The 27,835-nt window shown below is 38.0% G+C and overlaps 1 protein-coding gene across 3 annotated transcripts in view; it reads right to left on the bottom strand.

Moving 5' to 3' along the window:
* The window catches only part of Bet5 (blocked early in transport 5), a 92,719-nt gene that overhangs the window by 51,421 nt on the left and 13,463 nt on the right, over positions 1–27,835 (bottom strand). For all 3 annotated transcript variants that reach the window (XM_090411070.1, XM_090411071.1, XM_090411069.1), the window contains exon 2: positions 6,091–6,190. In XM_090411070.1, coding sequence (XP_090267196.1) covers positions 6,091–6,189 — 99 coding nt within the window. In that variant the 5' untranslated portion in view covers position 6,190. The remainder of the gene's footprint in view (positions 1–6,090; positions 6,191–27,835) is intronic.

Below are 27,835 nucleotides of genomic sequence, written 5' to 3'. Positions count from 1 at the left end.
AACATATAATACAGTGAACCAGTCCTGATTCCTCACAACCAACAAAAACTCAACAATAGATAAAAGGTAAATCTTGCTCACTGTTTATGTGCAAAGATTATCCAAAAGTAATCTGTGCAGCAAGGAGTGAACCATGAACTAAACATTTTATCAAAATGTTTTATTTTAATATGGCACTGAGAAGATGTGCAATAAAAAAACTACAAAAAAAAGAACATTTGTTTTCTTTACCATGATAAAATGCCTGAGCAACCCCACTTTATCCATGTGTCGGGTTCTTGCAAAAAAAAAAAACCCAACAACATCAACCCCACCTCATTCAATTCAATCTAATCAATCTAGAATCTGGTTGTTTTAGATTATCTGTGAAGCCTAAATATGGTACTTTTTAAGCTACTTTAGAACTCCAATAAGCAGGAAGGAGGTCTCATAAGACAACAAAAATCATCTGCCACCTAACAAGCAAAGATAATTATCATCAGACTCATTGCAGGAGGTCCCACTTCCACATGCATAGCACATCAAACCTAGACTTAAATAAATTCACTCTCTCTGCACTCATCACACTTTCAGGCAAATGCATTCCAATCACTCACCACTTTCCATGCAACAAATGTACTACTCCTTACCCCCTACTTATACAGCTTCCAGAGATGACCTCTTGTTCTCTCCCTATCTCCAGACATTCTACAAAAAATCTCATCCACATTAATCTGGTAATTACTCCTCAACAACTTATGTCTCGATCATGACCCCCCCCCCTTTCCTTCTATCCAATGGGCTCTGCAATTTGCATTCTCTCAATTTGTCCTTATACTTCACATTCCAGAGACCAACTTCAGAGACATCTCTGAAGCCTCTCCAACTCATCATCTTTCTGAAAAACAGGCAACCAAATCTGTACACAGTAATCCATATGCAGCCTAATCAAAGCCTTGTACAATGGTACTGTAACATTCATACTTCTAAATGTCAGTGTTCTCTGCATCAATCCCATAATCCACTGTGTTGTCCTCACAATTTTAGCAAAATGTCCATGAAATTTCATGTTCTTATCCACCATCACCCCCAGATATTTCATTTCCTCCACCACCTCCTCTAAGATATCCACACCAATCCTATGCTCTACATCCCATCTTCCACAGTCTATTCAAGTCCTCTTGCAAGGCTACAATATCTACTCCTCATAACTCTCCCCAGCTTTGCATCATCTGTAAGCAACTGTATATCACCATTTAAGTCCCTTCCAATGTCATTTACATACAAATTAAACAACAATGGACCCAAAACAGACCCCTGAGGCACACCACTAGTGACTTCCCTCTTTTGGGATATCACTCCTGCATACACAATCTGCTGATAACTATTAGACAGCCAATCTCCACTCCAGTGAACTAATCTACCATCCAATTCCATCCGTTCCAATTTAACAAGCTAGTAAGCTTGTCATGTGGCAATCTCAAAAGGCTGTTGCAAAATCTAAATATACTACTATATATGCATTCCCTGTGTCCGATGTATTTGTCACCTTGTTAATAATAAAAAACTGATTGCTGAAACATGATCTTCCTTTAGCAAACCCATGCTGTCCATTAAAGAGAATTCTGCTGCTGTCAATTCAGTTCTGAAACCTTGTCCTTGGTTGCTTGCTTCTCCAACACCTTGACCACAATTCCAGACAAACAGATTTTTGGGCAAACAAACTCAATCAATGCTACAATTTCATTCCTCTTGTTTTGAATACTTCTAGCATTTGTAAGCATACACATTAGCTCATTTCTGTTTCTATAACAAATCCCACTGACCCTACTTCTTGGATATGAGTCCTCCACCCCCTCCCATCCATTCCTCTCTATCATTACCGATATTACACTCCTACCCAGATCTAAATGTCATCCCCACATCTTTGACTATCTTTATCTTTAATCCCTTCTTGCACATCTACTCCTGAGATGCTATTTACATAGCTAATAACAACAGCAGAGGAGACAAGATTAGTATTATGAGAATCACTATGAATAGTTCATATTCTATAAGTAAAGATTACTTAAAAAATTCATGAAACTTTTGAATTTTACCTCATGTAGCTCAGTAGAAGTGGCGTTTGCACTCTACGGCACTTGAACGCATGAAGAAAGGATTTGGTGGTTCAAATCTAGTCGCCGACTAGAGGAAATTTTTCTAAAGCCTTTTTTCGACCAGTTCCCGAGTTAGTTGATCTCTGGCACGGACTAGCAGGTTTTTTCTCCCAGAAACTCTGGTTTTTCGTCCCGTAAACTCAAGAAAATTGACCGTCGAACCTACACTATTTTCAGACATTAAAAATATTGTGTTCCTGTGTGGGGACACCTGTAACCCCAATCGGGCACATCCCCTGGTGGCGGATCGGGGAATGCTCGTCATAGTTTACTATGAAGGGTAGGAGGGAAATAAAATACCTCCCACGGACCAACAGGATAGCACTTCCCTCATAGGCCGGTCTGGGGGCCTCGAAGGTGGTCACCAGACTCGGGTGCTGAAGGCTAATCCCCTGCACACCTTAAAATTTCACTCATTAAAAGAAATAACAAAGAGATAGTTGAACTGCCTAAATGGTTAACGACAAAGCGAGGAAAAAGGTACATGAGATACGGAACATGGAACGTTAAAAGTCTACATGGAAAAGAAAACGAATTAATAGATGAATTTAAAAAAATCAAGATTAGATTTGCTAGCAGTCACAGAAACAAAAAAGAAAGGTCAAGTTGCCAGAAAATGAAAGATGGGTATATACTTTTCTATTCATGGATAAACCCAAGAGAATGGAGGAAAACAAGGGGTAGCTTGCATAATTAAACCAGATCTCAAAGAATATATTACTAAATGGCAACTAATAAACGAAAGGTCGTTGACAATTACTATAGATTTTAAATCAGACAACCAAGTATTCACTGTAATTGTTGCATATGGCCCAAACGATAATGCCAATAAAGAAATAAAGATGAATTCTTCGAACTCTTACAAAAAACAATTGAAGAAGTTCAAGGGCATATCATACTAAGTTCAAGGGCATATCATACTACTAGGAGACCTTAATGGCCGGGTAGGGAATCAAGTAGATGAAGAAACGAAACAAGTGTTGGGATCACAAGGAGAAATAACCCGGAACAATAATGGAGAAAGAATAATAAATCTTTGCCTTACAAATAATTTAGTAATAGCGAATACTATGTTCAAGCATAAAGAAATCCATAAGTTTACCAGGGAAGAGCCCAATAGAAACGAAAAATCTATAATCGACTACGCCATCACAAGCAGATCGTACTGGAAGTATACAAAAAATGCAAGAGTCTACAGAGGTCCTGAAATAGGCAGTGACCACTACTTATTAGTATTGGAAACAATCCATAAAATAAAAGTTGAAAAATGTAGAAAAAGTAGCAAGGAAATAAATGTTAAGATTAAGATAAAGATTAAAACTACAAACTAAAGAATGAAGAAACAGCCATTGAGTATAAAAGTAAAATAGAAGAGAAGATGAAAGAAGTAGAAAAAGAGATATATGAGACCAAGATGTAGAAAACCTATGGTACAGGTTCAAAACACTTCTTCCAGAAACAAGCAAAGAAATTTGTGGTGTATCATTAAATAATAAACAGAAGAAACATAAAACACCCTGGTGGACTGAAGAACTAAAAGAAGAAATTAAAAAGAAAAAGCAATTATGGAAGAGATATATAACATCAAAGCTGCAGGTTGATAGAGAACTATACAACAACCAAAGAAATAAAGTTAAAACCTTAGTGAAAGCAGAGAAAAGAAAATGCTGGGAAGACTTCGGACATACTTTAGAACAAAATTTTAAAAGAAACCAAAAACTCTTCTATAATGTTTTAAGAAGATTTGAGGTCAGAGAAAGAATGCCCCATAAAGTTTATCAAAAATAAGGATGGAAAGTTACTCACAAATTCCGAAGACATCATGGAAAGATGGAAACAGTCCTTTCAAGAATTATTGGAAGATGCAGGACACGGAAAAAATAGAACCCTAAGAGCAAGACACACAAGCAAAATAGAAGATCAGAGTGAAGAAATTCATGCAAATGAACTGTTAGCAGCAATAAATAAAATAAAACTGGGCAAATCAGCAGGCCATGACCAAATAACACCAGAAATGGTAAAGAATTTAGGAACGAAAGCCATAAAATTTCTTTTACACCTATTCAATGTTGTATGGAAAAAGAAAATTATTCCCAAAGACTGGGAAGTGGCTATAATAATCCCTATATTTAAGAAAGGAGACAACTGCAAATGTGAAAACCATAGAGGAATTTCGCTTTTAAGCGTTCCAGGAAAATTATATACCCACATTTTAGAAGCGAGGCTTAGGAATCAAATAGAGGACACACTGGATGAAATGCAATATGGCTTTCGAAAAAATAGAAGCACACAGGATCTTATCTATTATATATCAGAGAAAACATTGGAATATGGAAAAGAACTACATTCGTGTTTTATAGATTTTGAAAAGGCCTTTGACCGAGTTCCCAGACACTTAATATGGCAAACATTAAAGAAAAACAAGATACAAGATAACTTAATAGCAGCCATACAAAGCCTCTACAAAAGTAATAGAAATTATGTAAGAACCTGTAATAATAGATCAAAAGAATTTGAAACAAATGTAGGAGTGAGGCAAGGCTGTATCCTCAGCCCTCTTCTCTTCATCATAGTAATGGATGAAATTTTAAAGGCATGCCAAACAAAAACAAAAAATTCCACCTAGGATACAGGAAACTGAAAGAAACCAGGATTTTGCACATGGCTTTTGCAGATGATGTAGTGATTCTAGCAAATACAGCTGAAGATCTGCAGTACAATATCAACATTTGGTATGAAGAAACAAAGAAAAGGAATATGACCATAAATATAAATAAAACTAAAACAATGATCATATCTAGAAACCAACAAAAACACCTAATAAAAATAGAGAATCACCAACTGGAACAAGTCCACTCCTTTAAATACTTGGGATCATATATACAAGAAGATGGTAGACTAGACACAGAAATTAACAACAGGATAAAAGGGGGAACAAAGCTATTCTATGCAATGAAAGGCCCACTCCTAGATAAGAAAGAAGTCACCCAAAATACCAAAATGGCAGTGTACCATTCAGTGTTTCTACCAACATTAACATACAGTTGTGAGTCTTGGTGTTTAACAACAAGAAATACAAATAAACTGCAAACAATTGAAATGAAATATCTTAGGAAAGTGGCACAAAAAACAAGACTAAACTGAATAAGAAATCAAACCATAAGAGACAGTCTTCACGTTGCACCTCTGAATCAATTCATAACACAAGCCCAAATGAGGTGGTTTGGACATCTTAATCGAATGGAAGAAGGAAGAATAGCAAAAACTATATACGAAAGCCAGAAAATAGGAAAAGGAAACATAGGCAGACCCAGGAAAGGTTGGCAAAAGGAAATTAAAGAAAAATTGAAAAAGAAGGGAATTAACTGGAAAGAAGCAAAACAACAAACCTTGGACAGGACAGCATGGAAATCTCTTTGGCAAAATCGCGACGTTTAAAAGCATAAGAGATCATAGACGAAGAAGAAGAAGAAAAATATTGTGTTAGGGTTAGGGACCACGAGATGGCAGCACTCTCTTGCCGCCTTCTTCTGCGTACCGATGAATCAGTGATAGCCTTGGGACAGCTATCTCTCTGATTGGCTACCAGTGGAGATTGAACTGCCCACTCAGTCTCCAAAAAAGTTAGATAGGGTAAACGGCTCCACCTACTCCCTATACGGGAACAAATAGGCGTTAGCTGATTTTTTTTTTTTTTAAAGGATGCTGAAGGCTGCAGGTCTGAAACACATGATGAGCATGGATGTTTGTGATTGTCTATAGGTTGGGAGATGAATTTCACTGACTTGTGCGAGAACAATGCTCCTCTTATTGGAATGGAACTTTTTAGCCTGAAATGGCTAAAAAGTTTCATATTTGTCTTTAAAGAAAGGTTTTTGGATTATGTAAGAAAAATATTTAAAAAAATATCTAAAAAATGAGGTAAATGAAGAAATATATATACATAGCATACCTCCTCCTTTGAAATTCCTGAATGTTTTCTTCTTGTCCATTCTGCATAATAAAGACATGTCCCGGTGTGACTGAAAATGTAGAGGTTGTATATAGTCATTCTGAAATAAAATAAATTTCCATTAATTATCTCAAAATGTAATACATTTACTGTATTTTATGGAATAACAGTACCTGAATATTTTGCTCATATATTACATGAATAGTATTAATATACACAATGAGTTACATGGCATCTGACCATCAAATCCTTGAGATCAAACTTCTGGAACAATCAAGTAGTGGAATAAGCCAGTTCACAATGTTCATATAATCAGACAAATAAGACGTGAGCTGATGTTTGATTTGCAGATGTTGAAATAATTGGTAAAACTTAAAATAACAGACATCAGAGCCATCTATTTTCAGATGAAAAATACAGGTCTGACATTCAGATAATTGGTAAAATTGGAAATAACATCAACAATCAGAGTTTTGGGACTTTTGTGTGCCAGGTATTTATGTTCAGATCACTAGCCTGGTTGGTTAGCATGCTCTAACAAACAGGCTGCAGGTCTGAAACACATGATGAGCATGGATGTTTGTGATTGTCTATAGGTTGGGAGATGAATTTCACTGACTTGTGCGAGAACAATGCTCCTCTTATTGGAATGGAACTTTTTAGCCTGAAATGGCTAAAAAGTTTCATATTTGTCTTTAAAGAAAGGTTTTTGGATTATGTAAGAAAAATATTTAAAAAAATATCTAAAATAACAATAATAAAATCCTTTAACACACCCACAAAAAGAAATGGTAAAATTAATAACAGTGGACACTGAAAAACAGGCAACCAAATCTGTACACAGTAATCCATATGCAGCCTAATCAAAGCCTTGTACAATGATACTATAGCATTTGTACTATAATGTCAGTTGGAAATTTCAGAATAACTGAAAGGTCAGAAGTCGTACAACTCACTGTAATACTTCTTGTGGATCACAATACCAACTTTGGGAAAGTGGGTTGATTGAGCATAATAGGAATCAACATATCCTAGCACATGGCCAAATGTTTTACGCAATTTTATTATTATATAACTATTGACTATATATTGACTATTAGTTTAATTAGTTTAAATTTTTTCTAAATTTAAAATTTAGAAAAAATTTTAAAGGGCAACTAAAATTTATAATAGTATTCATGCCTGTTAATATCATATATTTAATATCAGATTTTAAAGTTTTTAATGCCATTTAAAAACAGACACTCAGAAGCTAATGAGATTCTTCAATTAATGAGTGTTCACTTTGCTAAGAGATATCAACTAGGTGGGTGTAGCAACTATCTCTTTATCCGACATGGTACACAATACTACTACTACATTAGATAAAGAGACAGAGGTGCATGAGAATGAATAACTTGAGTCTCAGCTCAGGAAAGGAAAGAATAGTTCCATCATACAAGGGTGGTGCAAAACTGATGCACCTAACTACTGACCAATATATCAGTATCTCTGGTGTGTGTGGGGGGGGTGAAGATTTTAGAGAAGTTGGTAAGAACTCATATATATGGAAATGAGTAGACAGATAAGCTATATTCTGCAAGAAACAGCATGGGTTTACCAAAGAATGTAATGTTTTAGCAATCTGCTCATATTTATGACCGAGTTAAATAAAGGGAACAGATACACTATGATAATGTAGGATTTTGCTAAGGTATTTGATAGGATACTGCATGAAAGGCTGTTGCATAAATTAGAAAATATAAGTTGACAAACAGATTTCAAAAAGTGGCATGCGGTGGGTGTGAATCTGCCAGATTTAAGATAACTAGCGGTGTACCTCAGGGTTCACTCCTTGAGCTACTGTTGCTCAATCTATACATTAATGAGGGGGTTTAACAGGATATATGCAACTGTTTGCTGAGGATGTGAAGATAGGCAAGACAATCAGGGATGCTACTGATATCCAGTACTTAGAGAACGATTTAAACAGGCTGGAAATTTGGGCAAGCAAAATTGACTATTAGTTTAATGTTAGCAAGTTTAATGGTAACAGTTAGTTTAATGGTAACAAGTAGTAAGCGTAAAGTTATGCACTTTGGCATGATGAGATTTCCAGCAATATTCCTGTTCATACTATCTGTAGTTATCTTCAAGCACTGGTAACAAATAGTATATCCTTTTATTACGTAATGAATTAGGAATGATTCAGTAGCATTTTCTTGACCAAAGTCATTAATGGAATTTTGTGGAATTTCATTGAATCCATTCTTTCTATTTACCACAAGTGAATTAATTTTGCATTAATATTAGTGATATTGATGATATATTTAGTTTGATGTTACTATAGTGAAAGACCACTGACAATAAAAGTTTTATTTTTGTAGTTTTAGTATAGTTTTATTTTTCATAGCTTTGTGTTTGAAAGACTTACTATTTTTGAAGCTTGTGGTGAACAACCACAAAATGACAGTATGAATGAGAGCAGCACATTGCAAAAATCAACCTTAATTAACATCATGAACTTTTCAAGAATGATTTGTTGAGAATGCAACATATATATGTGGCAGAACGTGGAGAGACAATAGGAGACGAGACAGTATATGGATATATCGAAAGTGCAATATTCTGTTGGACTACAATTTATCGGTAAATGTGAAACTTGGAGATGGAATGAAAGAGTGCATAATTGTGGGAGCAAATGACTGCATGAATCACAGAACAGGAGCAGTTGCAGGAGCAAATGATTGTATAAATCACGGAATGAAAGCGAGCAGGACTACAGAAGCAAAGAAATTATAGCTGAAGAAACAAAAGCAGGTGACATTGTAGGAGTGAAAGAAAGTCAGAATGAGAAAACTGAAGAAACAAATGATAGACTGACAAGACACTGAAATTGCCAGGATGCAAAACTTGAAAGATGAGTTGATCAGAATGAAAAGTGAGATGAGAAGTTGGGTGGATAAGAATGGACAAGTACAAAAGGTTAGAATGAAGGAAAGCAGAGAAAAAGAGGTGACAAATGATTGTGAATAGCGACATATGGAGATTCCATCATTAAAGTTGTAATAAATGAGGAATTCCATAAGGTGTGATTTCCAGGATGGAAAATTAGCAGGATAATTGAAGCATTACATAACAGAAGCAAGTTGGTGGTGGTGGTTGTTGGAACAAATGACTTGGTTAGAATGTAAGAATGGATATCAGGAGGTTGTTGAGAAGAGTGAAAGATAACAGTGTGGTTTGATTCGTGATCTATTTGTTGCCAAGGCATGAAAATGGCGAGTTGAGACAGAGAGCGAGGATTATGAATGATATGTTGGCAGAGTTGATCATGTCAGAGTTCAATAGAGTACTGTCAGCACTAAAGGAGGATTAAAAACTAATTTAAATGCTTCCAATATTTCGTCTGTCACTGAGACATCTTCAGAGAGTACAAATAACACTTGTAACACACACACACACACACACACACACACACACACACACACACACACACACAAACAAATAAACAACACTTAATGAAACACACGGATGACTCTAAAGTCCTATCTAGGTAGTGCACCCTGTATGGGCATTTGTAGGCAGCCTAGGATGTAAACTAAGACCTGATGATTATTGTTTACCAAATTTTGGGAAGTTTTATGCATCTTTGTTTAAATTAGCTTGAATTCTGAGTGCTACTTCAGTTCCAAAAATAGTCTTTTCTTTTTAAATTTACTACTATTATTATTATTCAGATCTCCATGGAGTCAAGAGGCTTATTGTGGGAGGACCTTCCTAGGAAACACAAAGTCTATTATACCACTCCTTGAACTTATTGACTGTTCTTACTCTCACTACTATCAGAGAATGCATTCCACGGTTCAACCACCCCTACATGCAAAGAAGACCCTCTTGCTCACAGCTTCATTTCGTAACTTCGAGGGATGGCTCCCATTGTCATTGCTCCTTCCCACTATTTCACCAAGTGAAAGAACACCCCAGTGTCAACACCCTATAACTGCCTAAACAGTTTAAAAGTCTCGATCATATCACCTCTCCTTCTATCCACCAAAGTCTGTCCACATCCTTCAGCCGATCCTCATAGCTAACATTGTACAGTCCTTAAACCATCTTTGTTATCTGCCTCTGTACCCTTTCCACAGTTGGGTGGAAATTATCCTCTTCAAATTCTGGGAACCAAATTTGAGAACAATAGTGTTAAGTGTGATCTGATCAGGGTCTTATACAACAGAATGATAACTTTTATCTCTGCAGGTCAGCGTCCTCAGTATTGCAGTAATCCTCTGGGTTACCATCACCACCTTTGCAATATGCTCCCTGAATTTCAGTTTTTCTATCAATCACCACCCCCAGATCTCGTCTCCCCTACTTCCTCCAGTACAGCTCCTCCAATCGAGTATGCAGCCTCCCATCGATGTATCCCAAACTTCCAGACATTTTGCTGCATTAAACTGTCATCCCCATTCACTTGTCCATCTGTCAAGTTTATTCAAATCCTCTTGCAGGGCTGCCACATTTGCACTATTACCAATAACCTTTCCCAGCTTCACATCATCTACAAACAAATGACTATCCCCTTGCATTCCATCAACAATATCATCGATATAAAGGTTAAACAATACAGGTCCCAGTACTGAGCCCTGTGGAACCCCACTTGTAACCTTCTGCCTCCTTGATATTGCTCCAACATAACACAACTCTCTGATACCTATCAGACAGCCAATCCTGAATCCAGTTGCTACTACATTTATGCAATGGCACTATTTTACCTTCCTTCCATTCATTGGGTACCTTTCCCATAGCCAGACTTTCATTGAAAAACCAGGTCAACGGAGCTGTCAGTTCTTTAGCACATTCTCTCAAACCCGTGGGGAAATACCATCCAGTCCCACAGCTTACTGACATCCAGAGTACTCAGTATTTGGAACACAATCTCCTCTTGCACCTCTAAACCTCAAACCTGCCTTATCCCTCTAGTATTAAGATTTACTCTTCCAGGATGAAATACTCCAATAAAGTGTTCATTGAACAACTCCACTATGTCCTCTGCATCAGTCACTCTATTCCCATTTTTTATCCCACAATGTCATTCTTGCACAATCATTTCTTCTCCTACTGGCCACATATCTAAAAAATTCCCTAAGATTTTCTTTGGATCTTAATGCCAATCTCTTCTCATATTCCAGTTTTGCTTTCCTCACCATACTAGTCACTCAACTAGCCTGAGTCTTATATTCTTCATGCACCTGCTTGTCCCCCCCCTCCTTATATCTCTTCCATACTCTCTTTTTCACCTGCAGTTCCTGTTTGATATTGTATGTCATCCACTTTACACCAAATTGTGTTCTCCTCTTCACTCGTGGTATACAACTTACCATTGCTGCTAACAAATATTCCTTCACAATTTCCCAAGCACTAATGATATCCTGGCCTTCTAATTCCGCCCTCCATGGAACTGCCCCAAGTTGATATCTAAGACTATTATAATCACCTGCCTTATAATTCCACATATATTCCCTTTTCTTTGATACTCCTGCATGTCTATTCATCTTCCAAGTCAAAACCACATAGTCACTCTCTCTCCAACTGGGGGGGGGGAGAGATATCATCTCAGTTATTATCACTCTTCTAATGCTATGACCAAATCAGTGGAGGCTGGTGAAAATTTTAAGTAGGGGTGCTACATATACCAAATAAAAAAAAAAGTAATAATTCATTTTTTCCTAATCAGTAACCAATTTATTAATAAGTAAATTTACATATTCGAGAATATCTAAATTTACATACTTCGAGAATTTTGATCGCCGATATTTGTTTGCACATGTCACTGCACATAACAAGTGAATCCGACAATGCTCGTTGAGCAGTGTCGGAAACATACAGATAAATTGTATGCTTGCGCATGTTATTGCTGTGAGATATGAAACTTTTATTATTGGTGTATGTTCATGGTGAGGGTGAAATATTTTTGAAATATATTTAGCGACACTGCTCAAAGAGCAGTGTCGGATTCACTTGTTATGTGCAGTGACAAGTGCAAATGAATATCAGCGAGTCTAGCCGCAACTAACCAAACATGATAATTCCGACAATGCATTAGATCGCAGTGCATTTATTTTGTAATCTAAAGCATTAATCGAACAATTCCAATTATTAACCATTCAATCAATGTCAAAACAAAGTTGTAACCTTTAGAACGTTGTATTGCATTTATATAATGTTGTAAGCATTGTTATTATTTATAAACACAAACAAAATTTAATTTTTTCGTTTTTTCCTTGGGGGTGCTGCAGTGTCATAGTGCTTATGTACAAGCCACCACTGGGCCAAATCCAAAACTCTTGAACCTCTTGTTCCCTCTATTACATGTTGCCTAAGACATTTGTCCCTCAAGAATTCTAGAAATTCCATTCCCTTATTACTACATACATTTTCCTCTTCCCAGCTTATACTGCTGTAGTTAAAATCTCCCATAACAATCATTCTTCTTGCACTTGCCAAACTCAACTGTCTAAACATTTCCTGGTCCCCATCCTCTGTGCTCATGGGTCTGTAGCAACACCCCACTAAATATCCTGTCTTGCCCACCTCTATCTCACACCATATGCTTTCAAAACCATTAGTGTCACTGCCTTCCAAAGCCTTCAATCTTAGAGGACATAAGTCATCACTTATCATAAGCAGTACTCCACCACTGCATTTTCCCTTCCTATCCTGCCGAAAAATGCTGTACCCTGCTACTTCTATTCCTTTTATTATATCATCTTCTGTCAACCACGTCTCAGAGATCCCAATAATCTTTGACCAGGCTGATGCTATCAACGCCACCAATTCATCTCCTTTATTCCAGATACTCCTGGCCATTAGTACAAAGCATAAACATGTCACCGCTTTGTAGTAGAGCATGGTGGTTTTCTTCCAGAAGATCCTTCTGGAAGAAATGTGAACTGTGCCCAATACATGGTCTGCAAGCACAGATTGACCATAGTCTTGATTACAGATGTAAGATTTGTGTGTGTCTAAACAAATAGTGGCTGATCTACCCTCTGTCCAAAAGTAAGCCAACTTGCTGGAACAGATTACTTTATATACTCCAGGCACTGAGAGAGTGGAGAGTGCTTATCTTTGGTAGAAAGAATAAGGAATGCAAGTTTCTGGTGGGACTTAAAAGTTGTATAGAGGTTGTACTTTTTTAAAGACCTGGCTATTTTTTCAGATGTGCCACGGAAACATAGGGGATGGTGATAGCATTTCTGAAATCCTTCTGAAAAGATGGCCTAGGAATGGGGAGCTGATTATTTATTTTAATTCAGTAATCACTGTAACTATTGGATAGGAAGGTGTTGTGTATATGGCTGAGTTCAGTTGAGAGAGCGGTTCTACTGGAACAAAGATTATAGGTTGTTTTGGTAAAAGTTTTAATGATGCTATATTGTTCAGAGAGGTGGTGGTGGGAAAGTTTGTGAATGTATCTGCACGTGTGACTGAGTTTTCTATATACGGTGAAGGAGAGATCACCATTCAGAAGGCATGTTACTAAGGTGTCTAGGAAGGGGTAAACTATTGTTATTTTTCTTTTTCATTGTAAACTGGATTTGGTGACTGAGGAAGGAGTTTAATGTATCTAGGCTATGAGGCTAAATAGAGAACACATCTACATATCTCAGCCAGATAGGTTTAAGAGGGGCTGAGTCTATGGCTCGTTTTTAAAAATTTTCCATGTCAAAGTTACCTCTGTTATAATTTTTATTCTTCCAAGAAAAATAACCAGAAATGATGGCAAAGGAAAAAAGATCTAAGATATCAGAAAGAAAAACTACTAAAATTAAGGGGATACTAAATCCCACATAGTTTTAAAACCGAATAAGAAACTCAAAGATTGGAATCAGAGAGTTTCTTGCCGAATATAGAAAACTATAAAGTATCGGCGAACACTAGCGTTAGCCAATGCAAGTGATCCTAGTACGTAGTACATTCTTGGGCAACTCGTTGCAAAGGTGAGTAAAGTTCAGATCGCTATTCTTAGGTATTTTCCATAATGTAATAACAGCATACATTTCCTAGGAAATGTATGCTGTTATTACATTATGGAGGGAGGTCACTACCCAGACCGGTTTCAGCCTTTTTTGAGGCTTCATCAGTGAGTAGCTAGACCTAATTATAATACCGAAGTGTAATGTTTTCATTGTCGAAATGAAGCTTATTAGCTCTTTATACTTAAGAAAGAAAAACGTTTTTTTATATGTTAAGGTGTCATTTAAGGGAATACTGGTGAAAGGTGAGGTGATGTCAAAGCTTATGAGTATATCTGTATTATTTAAAGTTAGATTTTCAATTGAAGTTTTAAAATGGGAAATATTATTATTATTATTATTATTCCAGGCAACTCCAAGGAGTCGACATACTCATCAAGGGAGGCCCTAACATCATGTCAAGAACAACTATTTGACATTCACACAGAATCTATCATACCTTACCTTGAACTCATTCACGGTCGTAGCACCCACAACAGACTCTGTCAGCTTATTCCACTCATTCACCACTCTCCAAGTAAAAAACCTAGTTCTAACACCCTTGTCAACCACATTCTTGCCCAGCTTCCATGCATGGCCCCTAGTCCTCCCACCATCAGTCCTATTTTCAAAAATATCTTCTGGATTAATCTTATAGAAACCCTTCAGTAATTTGAATATCTCAATCATATCACCCGTTTTCTGCCAATTGACCAATTTCTGCAACCCACAAATCTTCAACCTATTCTCATAAGATTCATTCCACAGACCTGCTATAATCTTGGTCACTCATCTCTGGATCCTCTCCGCTTCCTCCCCATCACGAAGAAACCCTGGCGCCCATAACTGGGCACAGTAGTTCAGATGGGGTCTTATCAATGCTCAATACAGAGGAACAACAACTTGTTTGTCTCTGCATGTTAAAGTATTTTTCAGAAGCCAAGTGATTTAATGAGCTGATTTAGCCACTTTTGCAATGTGCCCCCTAAACTTCAATTCCCTATCCACCAACAATCCCAAATCCCTGGCCTCATCAATCTCCTGGAGTACGGTTTCACCAATGTGATATACTGCTGCTATTCTTTTCACCCCAAAGTGCATAATCTTACACTTTGCCACATTAAATTGACATCCATTTTTCCTAGTCCAGTCCTCCAAACTATCCAAACATTCCTGTAAAATTTTGACATCCTGTGCACTCACAATTGCTCTACCCAACTTTGCATCATCAGCAAACAAGTGAACACTTCCTCTCAGATCCTTTCCTATATCATTGATGAACAAATTGAAAAGTAGTGGTCCAAGAACAGAGCCCTGCGGCACACCACTAGTCACAAGCCGTCTTTTAGACTCAACTCCTGAATAAACCATTCTCTGGTATCCCTCCATCAACCACCCTCCTACCCATTCCCATCTGCTCCAGTTTACTGATTAGGGTTCCATGTGGTATCCTGTCAAAGGCCTTGGCAAGGTCCAGTAGTATCACTGTAAACCCATTATCCTTATCCAGTTCAGCCGTCACTGTGTTATAAAACGTGAGCAAGTTACTGAGGCATGATCTACCCAAAACCATGTTGTACTCCATACAATATCCCATTTTCATCTATCCAATCCTGTATTCTTTTCTTGATTAATTTCTCTAAGACTTTGACAACGATTCCTGATATGCTAATCGGTCGGTAATTTACAACAGCAGTCTTGGAACCACCTTTATGCAGTGGAACTATTTTCCCCTCTTTCCACCCCCTCGGGACTAACCCAGACCCGAGACTCAAATTAAACAAAATGGTCAAGGGTACTGACAATTCTTTAGCTGCTTCTCATACGACACGAGCTGGTATACCATCCAATCCCACAGATGTATTGACATTGGGATTATGCAATAGACTACTCACCTCCACTTCATTCACCACAATTCCAGTATAATCTACTGGTTCATTCGTTTCTGCAATGTCACCACCTGGATGATATATTCTTGCAAAGTGCTCATCAGTAACTCAACTATATCAACTGATTCAGTTACCTCCCTACCATCAGCATTCTTTAAAATCATTCTGCCATATACATTTTTTCTTTTACTTGACATACTGGAAAAAACTGTTTAGGATTCTCTTTAGCCTGCATAGCCAATGTTCTTTCGTAATCCTTTTTTGCTTTTCTTACCACACTCGTTACCCTTCTGGCCTGCGCTTTTTACCGTTCATGTGCCTGCCGGTCACCTTTCTCCTTAAATTCCCTCCATAGTTGTTTCTTTTTTTTCCACCTCAAGCTGAATGGTGTTATTCATCCATTTAACCCCTACTTGATTTCTTATTCCGACTCTAAGTATACAGTCAGCCATTGCTTCATGCAAACACTTCTTAACTGCCTCCCATGCACTATCAACTTCCAGTCCTTGCAGTTGTACATGCCATGGCACTGAACCAATCAAACTCCTAAGCTTGTCATACTTTCCAGCCCAATAATTCCACATGTACCCTGTCTTAATTGTAAATTCCACACCTTTAGCTACCTCCCAAGTCAAGACCCTATGATCACTCTCACCAATTGGTGACAATGTGGTCATATTTGTTACAGCCAAATCCTCAGATGCAATTACTAGGTCAAGCACTCTCTGACCCCTAGTATTTTTCATTACATGCTGTCGCAGATAGTTATCCCTTAATAACCGCATAAAATCCAATTCCTTCCTCCCGTGTGTTCTCTCCTCACTCCAATCAATGCGACCATAGTTGAAATCCCCCATAATAATTACCCTCCTTCCACTCATTTCTTCTATTTGCTTGTGCATACTGTCACCACCATCTTTTCCATCACCTGGTCTATAGCAGCATCCAATTGTATATTTTGTTCTGCTAGCCACAATCTCACACCAAATGGCCTCAAATGTGCTCTTTTCTCTACACTGCAATTCAGCTTCTATTCTCCTTGGCTGCAGCTGATCAGCTATCATCAACAATACTCCTCCCCCTATTTTATTCTCCCTGTCATTCCTGAACACACTAAACCTATCACATTCAATCCCACTAGCTATATCATCTACAGTCAGCCATGATTCACTAATGCCAATAACCTGTGCTCTGGAAGTGCCAACCATGGCCAAAAACTCTTCCTTCTTGTTCCTAATACTCCTAGCATTAGTGTACATGAATTTAAGACCCCCACTGGTTCTATCCCTACCTTGATGCCTTATATTAACTATCCCATTCTGATTTGTTGTCCTTATTCGCTCGGGCACATTATACTCATTCATACATTCAACTGCCTCCCTGAGGTCTGTATATCTACTCCCCCCCCCCTTAATAAATCTAGTTTCCCTGATTTTGCACATTCAGCGACACTTTTTCAAGTCTCCTTACACCGTATCCATTCAAATGCAAGCCATCTATCTTATATAGATCCTTTCGCCCATCGAATTCACTCCACATGTCCACAAATTCCACACCACTCGTCATACATAACCCACGCATAAAGTCATTTGCAATTATGGCCCTCCTTTTAAACACTTCACTGTCATACCGTGGCAAAAGACTAATCATCCTAACTCTCTCACTCCTTTCTCTTGCTACCTCAAACAATTCATTCAGGTCCTCTATCATTTCAATTTTATCCCCTTTCAAATCATTCGTACCTGCCATAACAATCATTTCTTTCACCCTTTCCCTTTGCTCTCTAATAGACTCAGTTACATCCTTTATGGTCGCACCAGGTTGGTACGATTTTGTCAAATCCTCTACTAACACACCTCATACTAACGAGTCTCCATACAGCACTCTCTCCTTCATTTTGTTTACGTTCACACTCATACGCTTATTTTTCCTATCATACTTTTTATTATTGGCACTGGTTCACTCAGCCGACTTTTGTTCATACGCTCTAGCTGTCGTTTTGCCCTTTGTATCGCTCCGCACAACAACACGATCTCACTCATTGCATCTACCTCATCTTTTTTATTCTCTGTAAAACCATTAATATGCCCTGAATTAATACTATTATTCACACTTTCTACATTCACGTCCTCACAGTTCTCTGGTACAACCTCGCCATTTCTTGTCATATCACTATTTTCTTCATTATGAAGTTTGACAAAAATATCACACTCAGCACCTGAAATGCACTTTAATTCCTCATTCTCCTTACATTTTCTACACACATTCACTCCTTTATTATCATCTAACCATAATCCGACCGCACTCCACAAAGCGTACATTTCGCAGATAGTACACTGAATCATCTCCTTTATATTACCGTTCTTGAATAAAGATGGTGAACCATCATTACTGGCCGCCATTTTCCTTCGTACGGGAGCCATACTTACTTCTAACGTATTTTATCAAATTATAAAATGAAACACTAAAAACACACAAACAGACGCACTAAGATACGCAAGGCAAACAAAACTACATAATATTCATGTAAATTTATCAATGATAACTTAAAATAACACATCTCATCAGGAGCTCTCAACAAACACAAACGACTACGAATCCCTCTAGAAACGAATTGAAGGGAGAGGAAAATACTTTTTAAGTATGTTTTTTTAAACTGCGTTTTTGTGAGATCGTGATCTGGTGGGATGTAGGTAGCATGATCTTGAAGAATTATATCCATTTTTGTCTATTATATTCCATGGTATTAAGGTTTTGAGTGTTTTTGTAATGTATGGCAACCAGGCTAGGAAAATACTTTTTAAGTATGTTTTTTTAACCTGCGTTTTTGCGAGATCGTGATCTGGTGGGATGTAGGTAGCATGATCTTGAAGAATTATATCCATTTTTGTCTATTATATTCCATGGTATTAAGGACGACTGTGACATTATCCTTATCTGCTCTGGTGATGACAATACTTTTGGCAAAGTTGTGTGAGAAGGGACATTGCAAATGTGTGGGATGCATTTGAGGGAAGGAAGAAAATGTACAATAGTGATGAGTTGCATTTGAATGGATTTGGTGTATCAGTTAGAGAAACTATTGCTGCATGGAGGAACATCGAGTGATGTATGCAAGAGAGCAGAGGAAGTAAGAGATGAAACAAAAGATCAAGAGAGAGGAACTGGCGAGACTGAAGTGATTGTAAATGAGAATAGTAGTACTGTGAGTGATAATGATAGTACAAGAATGCAAGATGGAGAGGGAAAGGAGTCAGGGTGAACAGTATAAATAGAGTAAATGTTGGAAGTAGCAGTGAATGTGTGTATGAGAATGCTCAGTATGGGAATGGGATGGCCTGGGATGTAGGAGGTGTAGTTGAGTGGCATGGACAAGACTAAATATAGACGTAAAAGTGAATTCCTGTGTTTATTTATAAATGCTAGAAGCATCAGAAATAAGGGAGATTAAATGGTTTTGCTGACTAAGTTTATTTATGTTTATTCACCCAAAAATTGTTGGAATAAGTGAAACAGCTGGATAAGGATGATATCCTGATGGGAATAGAAATGGAAGGATATGTTTTCCATGAGGACAGAAAGGACAGGAAGGAAGGGGGGGGGGAGGATAGTGTTGATAATGGCAGGCAAATTATATCTGCACAAAGTGGAGGAGATGCGAGATGCAAATAGTGGCAATGGTTTTGAGTCAGTATTGTGTGAAGTGGAGATTGACAGGAAGAGATATTTAGTCAGATGCTGCTATAGGCCAAGATGAAGAGGGAAAGTGGAGAGTGGCAATGAAGAAATACATGCAACTTTGGTTAGTGAACAAGAGAAGGGTGATTATTATGGATGATTTTAATTATGGCAATATAGATAGAATGAAGAGATATCATTTGGGAATAAGGAAAATTAATTTCTTGAGAAACAGCTATCTTAGGCAGTATGTAAAAGAGCACATGAGGATCAAGTTTTTAGATCTGATCATTTCATCACAGAATGTGACTGTGAATGGGGTTTCACACTTGCCTCCAGTTGGTGAGAGTGATCACCTAGGTTGTAGCTAACCATATAAAGACTTCTGTGAGGAATTACAAGGCTGGTGATTATGAAAAGCTTAGGAGACAGCTTGGAGCTATAGCATGGAATGAGGTGTTACGTGGGAGGGAGATAGATGCTGCATAGGAACTGACCAAAAGATATTTAACAACATCGATGTGTGAATGTATTGGTCCGCACGGTTAGCCTAGTGGCTTTGCGCCTCGCAACCATATGCTTGGGGAAGGAGTGTCCCAGGCTCGATTCCCATCAAAGACGTGAGGAACTTCCTCAGGCATAGTCAAGTTAGCCAGTCTTGGGCGTGGGCAGTAGGGTTTTTTCTGCCAGTTTATCTGGCGTTTTTCATCCCACAAGCAGGCAAACCGGCCCCGTGAATATACGCTTCTACAGTCAAAAATATATCCCCCCCCCCAGCAGCAGACCAGGCGACAGATCAGTTGGGAGTGGTACTAACAAGAAGTCGCATCTAAGTAACACGCGGACCCTGCATAGGAAGCAGGAATAATGCATAGTGAAAGAAAGAAAGAAAGAAGAAGATGTGTGAATGTATTCCGAAGGTCAAAAGACTGAATAAAGTAGGTGTCAACTGGATGAATAAAGGGATTAAGCATAAAATCTGGATAGAGGGCATAAGATGAAAAATGGTAGCTATCAATTGCATGAGGAGTATAATGAGCAGGCCAAGAAGGTGATTCACACTGGGTAAGAACAGCAAAACTATAGTATGAGCAAAAATTAGCAAATCAGGCCAAGAAAAATCCTACAGTTTTGCAGATATGTGTCAAATTGAAGGAAGAACAAGTTGATGTTAATGAATAAAACTGGTAGAATGGTAACTACTGCAGAAGACATTGGTGAACAACTTATAAAGGTGTTTCATCCTCATCAGGGTGAAATAATAACAAGCAAGTGTAGAGGACATATGAGAGGATGGCCTTATTGTGAGTGAGAAGGAGGTATATGGGGAAATAAATAAGTTTTATTTCTTATAATGTAATATGATTTGATGACATATCACCATGTGTCCTAAGGGAATATTCCAGGGAATTGGCATTAGCACTGACATGCCTGTTTAATAAGTCTTTCAACAGCATAGGTTCCAAGAGAGTAAAAAGAAGGTAAAATTGTTCCACTGCATAAAGGTAATTGATAAGGCTGTGGCTACAAATTATAGACTAATCTGTATATCCAGAATTGTACTAGAGAGAGATTAATGAGAACTAGGATACAGAAATGGGTTGATAACAGCAGTAATCTCTGTGGGTGTCAGCATGAGTTTCTTAACACCCCAACCAGCCATGACGTCTATAGACGTCCAGCAAAATCTGAATACGAATCTGTAACGGATAAGCAGTGCAATTTGGTCTCACTATTTCATCCACCACGGCCGGTAGAGAAGTTAAAGGGAGATCATATTTTATCAACTTACTTATGTACTTATAACAAAATAACACATGTTTGGGAGATGCATATACAGTGGTACACTTAGATTTTGCAAGAACTTTTGATAGACTGCCACATGTCTGTAAAAGTGCTTCAGCACTCCCTTTAAATAAATGCTCAAATCTAAACTGGCACCGATGTAAAAAAGTGAGTATCGTACCAGAGGATATTGTGGTCAGTGTCCATTCCATGCTGTGCAAGACCAGTGGTGTTTTAGTCACTTTTCAAACAAATGTCCTGCATGTCCAAAGTACAAGTGGAGGCAATCACACTGAACTAGTTTGATTTATTTGAATTTATGGCCGAAGCAACTCAAGCTATAAGGCCATTTAAACCTGGTAAACACCAGGGAGGGGGAACTGTAATAGTAACTAAGATATTTTGTTGATAGGAAAGAATGCGGGGACTAAACTATCTTTACAGGATTGTTGCAGATGTCTGCAAGGTATGGGACAGGGACTTGCTGTACAGGTTTAGTGTTTTTAGAGATAGGCAACCACCCACATGGTAGTATTCTAGCACGTGGCTCAGTTCCGTAAATAGAATGAAAGTTTTTTGTTTTGGCTTCACCTTGTAATTTATGCTGATACACTGATGATGGCCAAAATATTTTCAATAATTCCTTCCTAAAATTATTATTATGATACATAAAACAATGGTGGGCATTTCAATGTGCATGATTTTCTTTTGCTGTAGCATGTGCAAAATATATGCATTTTGTAGAATGAGAATGAAATTGGTAAACAGGTTTGTCTTCTTTCAAGGGTGAATGTGAGAAGTATGAGGAGAGTAAAAAGAAATATAGTGACAAGCTAATAGATGATATACCAGCAGCCACTCATGTTTGTTTATGAGAAGAGGAAACGTAGAGGGATAGTAGCAGCCATTTCAGAAATACCTGTTGAAGAGACATAATATAGCAAAGAGTGCTATAGAAAAGTGACGAGGAGTAGGTGGGGGAAGGGGGGAAAATCGATTAAGCAAAGTGCTCACTTCCTACTTCTATATGCTACTTATCCTCTAAGTCAGTACTACACGGTCACTTAAAGAAAGTATAGCATCTCAGTAATGACTGCTAAAACTACAATGATAATAATGTTATTCACTTCCTAAATTTCCTAAGCTGTTTTAAATTGCAACCTTAAAAAACACTACAAACCACCATTTAATTTTTCCAATAAATAATACATTCATTCTTCCTTCTTTTAATTACTGCAATGTTTAAGGTAGAAAACAAAGTCAACCAGGAGTAATACCAGCAATGTTCCCTTTAAGCTTGTTTAGCTGCACAGTAACAAAAATGCTCCCCCATATACTTGCAACTGCTGGCAGAGTACAACTCAACTTGTTTTTTACATATATTAAAAAAAAATAAAAACATTAGAGGAAGAGATGGATACCACTAAAAATGTTCAGTGAATAACAATGCTGCCTACAGAGGTATTAGCAGTCATAGGTCTCACAGAGGGTAAGGAATCAACCCTAAATTGTCAACTTTGGTCCCTTCAATAATACACAACTCTTTCAGGTACTAATAGTGAACTAACTGCAACAACTTGGATACTACCACTACTTTCTCTTTTTTAACAATAATATAAAGTACTGTTTCTTGAAAATACACAATTCTATATGACAGTCTATCCATTTATGTATTTGCATAAATTATATATAATATACTTAATGAATTAATTTTTCTCCAACTCAGCTTTCACTATAATATAGTGACTTATATTATAGTGAAAGCTGGACTTTGCAAAGGCCCCCTGACAGGATATCACATGGAATTCTAATCAGTAAACTGCAGCAAATGGGGTTAGACAGGAGGGTGGTTGTTGGAAAGGTATATCAGAGAGTAGTTTATTCAGGAGTAGTCCAAAAGATGGCCGGTGACTAATGGTGTGCTGCAGGGTCCTGTTCTAGGAAGGTTACTGTTTAATTTGTACATTAACAATATAGGAGAGGAACTGTTCGGTTATTTGCCGATGATGACGCAAAGTTGGGTAGAGCAAAAATCAATACAGATGATGTCAAAATTTTGGAGGATAATTTGGATAGATTGGCAGACTGGGCAAAGGAGAATGGATGTCAGTTTAATGTGGCAAAGTGTAAGATTATGCATTTTGGGGTGAAAAGATTACCAGCTATATACCACATTGGTGAAACTGTACCCCAAGGAAATTGATGAAGCCAGAGACTTGGGAGTGTTAGTGGTTAGAGAGTTAAAGTTTAGGGGACATATAGCAAAAGTGGCTAAAGCAGTTCATCAGATTACTTGGTTACTGAAGAATATTTTGACGAGCAGAGACAAGCAGGTTATTGTTCCTCTTTATCGAGTCCTGAAAAGACCCCATCCTAATGCATGCAGATCTGGGCACCAGAGTTTCTTGGTGAGGAGGAGGAGAGGATCCAGAGGCAAATGACCAAGATGGTATCAGATCTATGGAATGAACCTTACGAGAACAGATTGAAGATTTGTGGGTTACAGAAATTGATTGATATAGACATACAAATTACTGAGGGGGGGGGGGGTTACAAGATTAATTCAGATGAAATTTTTCAGAACAGGTCTGGTGGTTTGACAACTAGAGGAAACTGAGCCATCCATGGAAACTGAGTAAGAGTAGTTAGGAAGGGTGTTAGAACCAAGTTTTTTTGCTTGGAGAGTAGTAAATGAGTGGAATAGGTTGCCAGTGTCATGGGTGCCATGGCTGTGAATGAGTTCAAAGCAAAGTATGATAGATATTGTGTAAATGTCAGATAGTTCTTGACATGATGTATAGGGCCTCCCTTGATGAGTCTAAGGATTCCTTGGAGTAGCCTGTAATAATAATAATAATTAACAAAAATTTATGTATTTGTCATAAAGTTTGTTAAAAGCAAAGAGAAATGCATGAAGCCTGATTGGTGGGTGGTTATGTCACTTCTTTTGGTCTCAGTTTATTCTCCTATGAAGAAATGTACAAACAGTTAATAAAAAATACTATTTTCAGCTGCATCTGAGGGGGGAAGGGGGCTGAAAAGTTCTGATAAACACCTAGAACAAAAATGATATTAAAGCAACTGATATAACCAAGAAAGAACATGTGATATGTTCTTTCTAAAGATAGTGAAGATAACAAAGAGTCCATCTATGTTTATGAGTTGGGTTCGAGGCTATCTGGTGAAATAACGTGCTGTTAGAAAGCTCCTGAAAGATCTGCGATTTTTGTTGATTTGTTGATTGTTTTCTTTGATTTCATGGTGTATTTTTGGTGTATTATTGTGGTTTTTGGTGTGATTGTTGTACTACAGAGTTTTATAGCATAATTACAGAAATAATTATGAATTAAATACGAATTCGTTATTATTAGACCTTAGAGCAGTACCGGCAGAAAACATGGCGGCGGCTTTGTCATTCCATGATTTTAATTTAGACTTCAGTCATTTCGTTAAGTGTGAGGTGTGCTATATATATTCTTTTGATTACATAAATGATTTGTGGATGTTTAGGGCGGATGGAAGGAGGGTGTGTGTGCGAAGTGCAACCTGAACGAGGAATTGATGAATGCAAATATGAAATTGATGACAGAAAGTGTTAGTAGCGAGAATGTCGCGGGGAAAATGAGTGCACATTCGAAAGAGAAGGATGGTGTGAAAGAAAGTTAATAAATCAGTAAAAAAGAAAACGAGTAATATAAAATCCGTAACGGATGTTAAAAAGGACAAAAGTGAGGTGAGAGTGGCGGAAGGAAACGAAATTGAGAGAGCGAATGAAACTGGAAAAACGGCATGATGAAGGAATCGAAAGTGGAAAAAATCGAAAGAATGAATGATAGCGAAAATTGGACGCATGTAGGGCCAAAAGTACAGAAGCACAGGAGGATGAATGAGAGTGAAAGTGAGAAGAGGGGGTCGAGAGTTAGAAAATTAGGAAGATTGAATGATAGAGAGAATGTGACGCAAGATTCGGAAGTTGAATTGGATTGGATGAGGAAAGAGATGAAATGGATGCAGATTGAAATTAAGAAAATTCGGGTAAAAAATATTAAAACAAATCATGATGGCACGAAAGAGTTAACGAAAGATGAACGAATGGCGTTGTATGGCGACTCCATTATTAAAGGTGTGCTGGATGATAAGATGCATAAGGTATGTTTTCCAGGTGATAAAATGAGTAGAGTGATTGAGGCATTGGATATGAGGAGGGAGCGAGCGAAGGCATTAATGGTTTTAATTGGTACGAATGATTTGACAGAGGACAAAGAGAGCATCAGAATGGATATCAGGAGGCTGCTTAGAAGGATAAAAGAGAATAGTGTGACAGGAAGGGTGGTCAGCGTGTTGCCTAGGTATGACTGTGGTGAGATGAGGCGGAGAACAAGGATTATGAATGATATGCTGGCTGAAATGTGTGAGAAGACGGGAATGCAGTTTGTTAATATGTGGAATCAGTTTGAGGGATGAAGTGAGCTGTATGGGAGTGATGGGCTGCATTTGAGTGGTTATGGTGTGAGTCGCTTGGAGACATTGCTGCTAGAAGGTAGAAAAGTGAGTAGAGTGAGAGAGAATAAATCAGATCAAGCGGGAAGTGATGTGGAAGAGCAGAAGAGTAAGATAGGAGAGATTGAAGAGGTGGTTATGAATGAGGAAGTGAGTGGTACGAGTATAGAAAATTAGAGAATGGGTGTGCAAGAGGAACAGGAAAAACGGGAAGGCTCAGTGTGAACAGGAGTACACAGCATGAGAAAGGTGGAAGCTCCGAGAGGAGGTGAGAGCATGTGTAGAAAGGAATGGGATGACCTGGGATCAAGAGGAAACAGTTGGAATTGAAAAGGGTTTTAAAATGAATAAGCAGAAAGGGAAATGGCCCCAGTCGAGCAATGAGAGATCACATTGAGTGGGTGGTATCAGTGGAACCATCTGTAGATCCAGAAATGAGCTGTTGTGTTTGTATACAAATGCTAGAAGTATAAGAAACAAGGCAGATGAAATGGTTGCATTAATTGCGTTTGTTCACCCAAAGATTGTCAGAATAAGTGAGACATGGTTGGAAGAAGACGACATCCTGACAGGAATAGAGATGGAAGGGTACTGATGTGTTTCGTGAGGATAGAAAGGGTAAAAAAGGGAGGGGGGGGTGCTATTGATGATAGAGAAAGAGTTATGTCCATACAAAGTAGAGATGCAAGAGGGAAATAGTGCCAGTGGTTTTGAGGCAGTACGGTGTGAGATAGAGGTGAATGGAATCAAATACTTCGTTGGATGTTGTTATAGACCAGGAAATGTGGGTGGTGGTGATAATGAAATGTATAATCAAATTAGCCAAGCAAATAAGAAAAGGGTGATCATTATGGGTGATTTTAATTATGGCAATATAGACTGAAATGATGAGATAGCAACTGGAAGTAAAGAAAATGAGTTTCTTGAGTTTTTGAGAGATAACTACCTCAGACAGTATGCAACAGAGGGCACGCGAGGATTGAGGGTCTTGGATTTGGTCATCTCATCAGAGGATGTAATTATAAATGAGGTGTCATCATCCACCAATTGGTGAGAGTGACCATGAGGTGATTACCTGGGTGGTTGCCAGCAGTGTGATGACCTCTGTGAGAAAAGGGTATATGTGGACCTACAAGGGGGGGGGGGGTGATTATGAAGAGTTCAGGAGACAGCTTGTGGGTGTAACATGGAATGAAGAGTTAGCCGGAAAAGAGATCAATGCAGCTTGGGGGATTTTCAAAAACTATCTAGTAGATGCAATGTCTAAATATATTCCAAGGATGAGAAGGTTAAATAAAGTAGGTGTGAGATGGATGAATAAAGAGATTAAGCATGCGATACAGAGAAAGAGGGCATTGTGGAGGCAAGAGAAGTGAAACTAACCAATTCTATGAGGTCTACAAAGACCAGGCAAGGAGGGTGACTTGGTTGGTGAGGGTAGCTAAAGAGAGGTATGAACAGCAGTTGACTAATGAAGCCAAAAAAAAAAAATCCTAAGGAGTTCTTTCGATATGTGGCCAGCAAAAGAAAGAATGATTATGGAAGGATGACATTGATTGGAGAAAATGGTATAAAGACAGCTGTTGCAGAATGTGTGGTGGAGATACTTAATGAGCAGTTCATACAGGCCTTTCAATCTTGTGAATGTGACTTCATGGAGAGATTGAAAACAATAGATGATGGGAAGAAGAGACTGACTGTAAGTGAGCAAGAGGTGTATGGGTAGTTGAGTAAACTAGATGTTAATAAGGCTGTGGGACTTGATAATATATCACCACGTATTCTGAAGGAATGTGCCAGGGAGTTGACACCTGTCTTGACATATTTTTTTAATATGAGTCTTGCACTCGGCCAAATCCCTAAGGAATGGAAGAAGGGCAAGTTGTGCCACTTCAT

Source organism: Typopeltis vanoorti, chromosome 21, assembly GCF_054136105.1.
Source record: "Typopeltis vanoorti isolate ZY-2024b chromosome 21, IOZ_Tvanoo_1.0, whole genome shotgun sequence".
In the NCBI taxonomy this organism is placed as follows: Eukaryota; Metazoa; Arthropoda; class Arachnida; order Uropygi; family Thelyphonidae; genus Typopeltis; species Typopeltis vanoorti.
The sequence above is the reverse complement of the archived record's forward strand: the minus strand, read 5'-3'. Positions and strand labels throughout refer to the sequence as shown.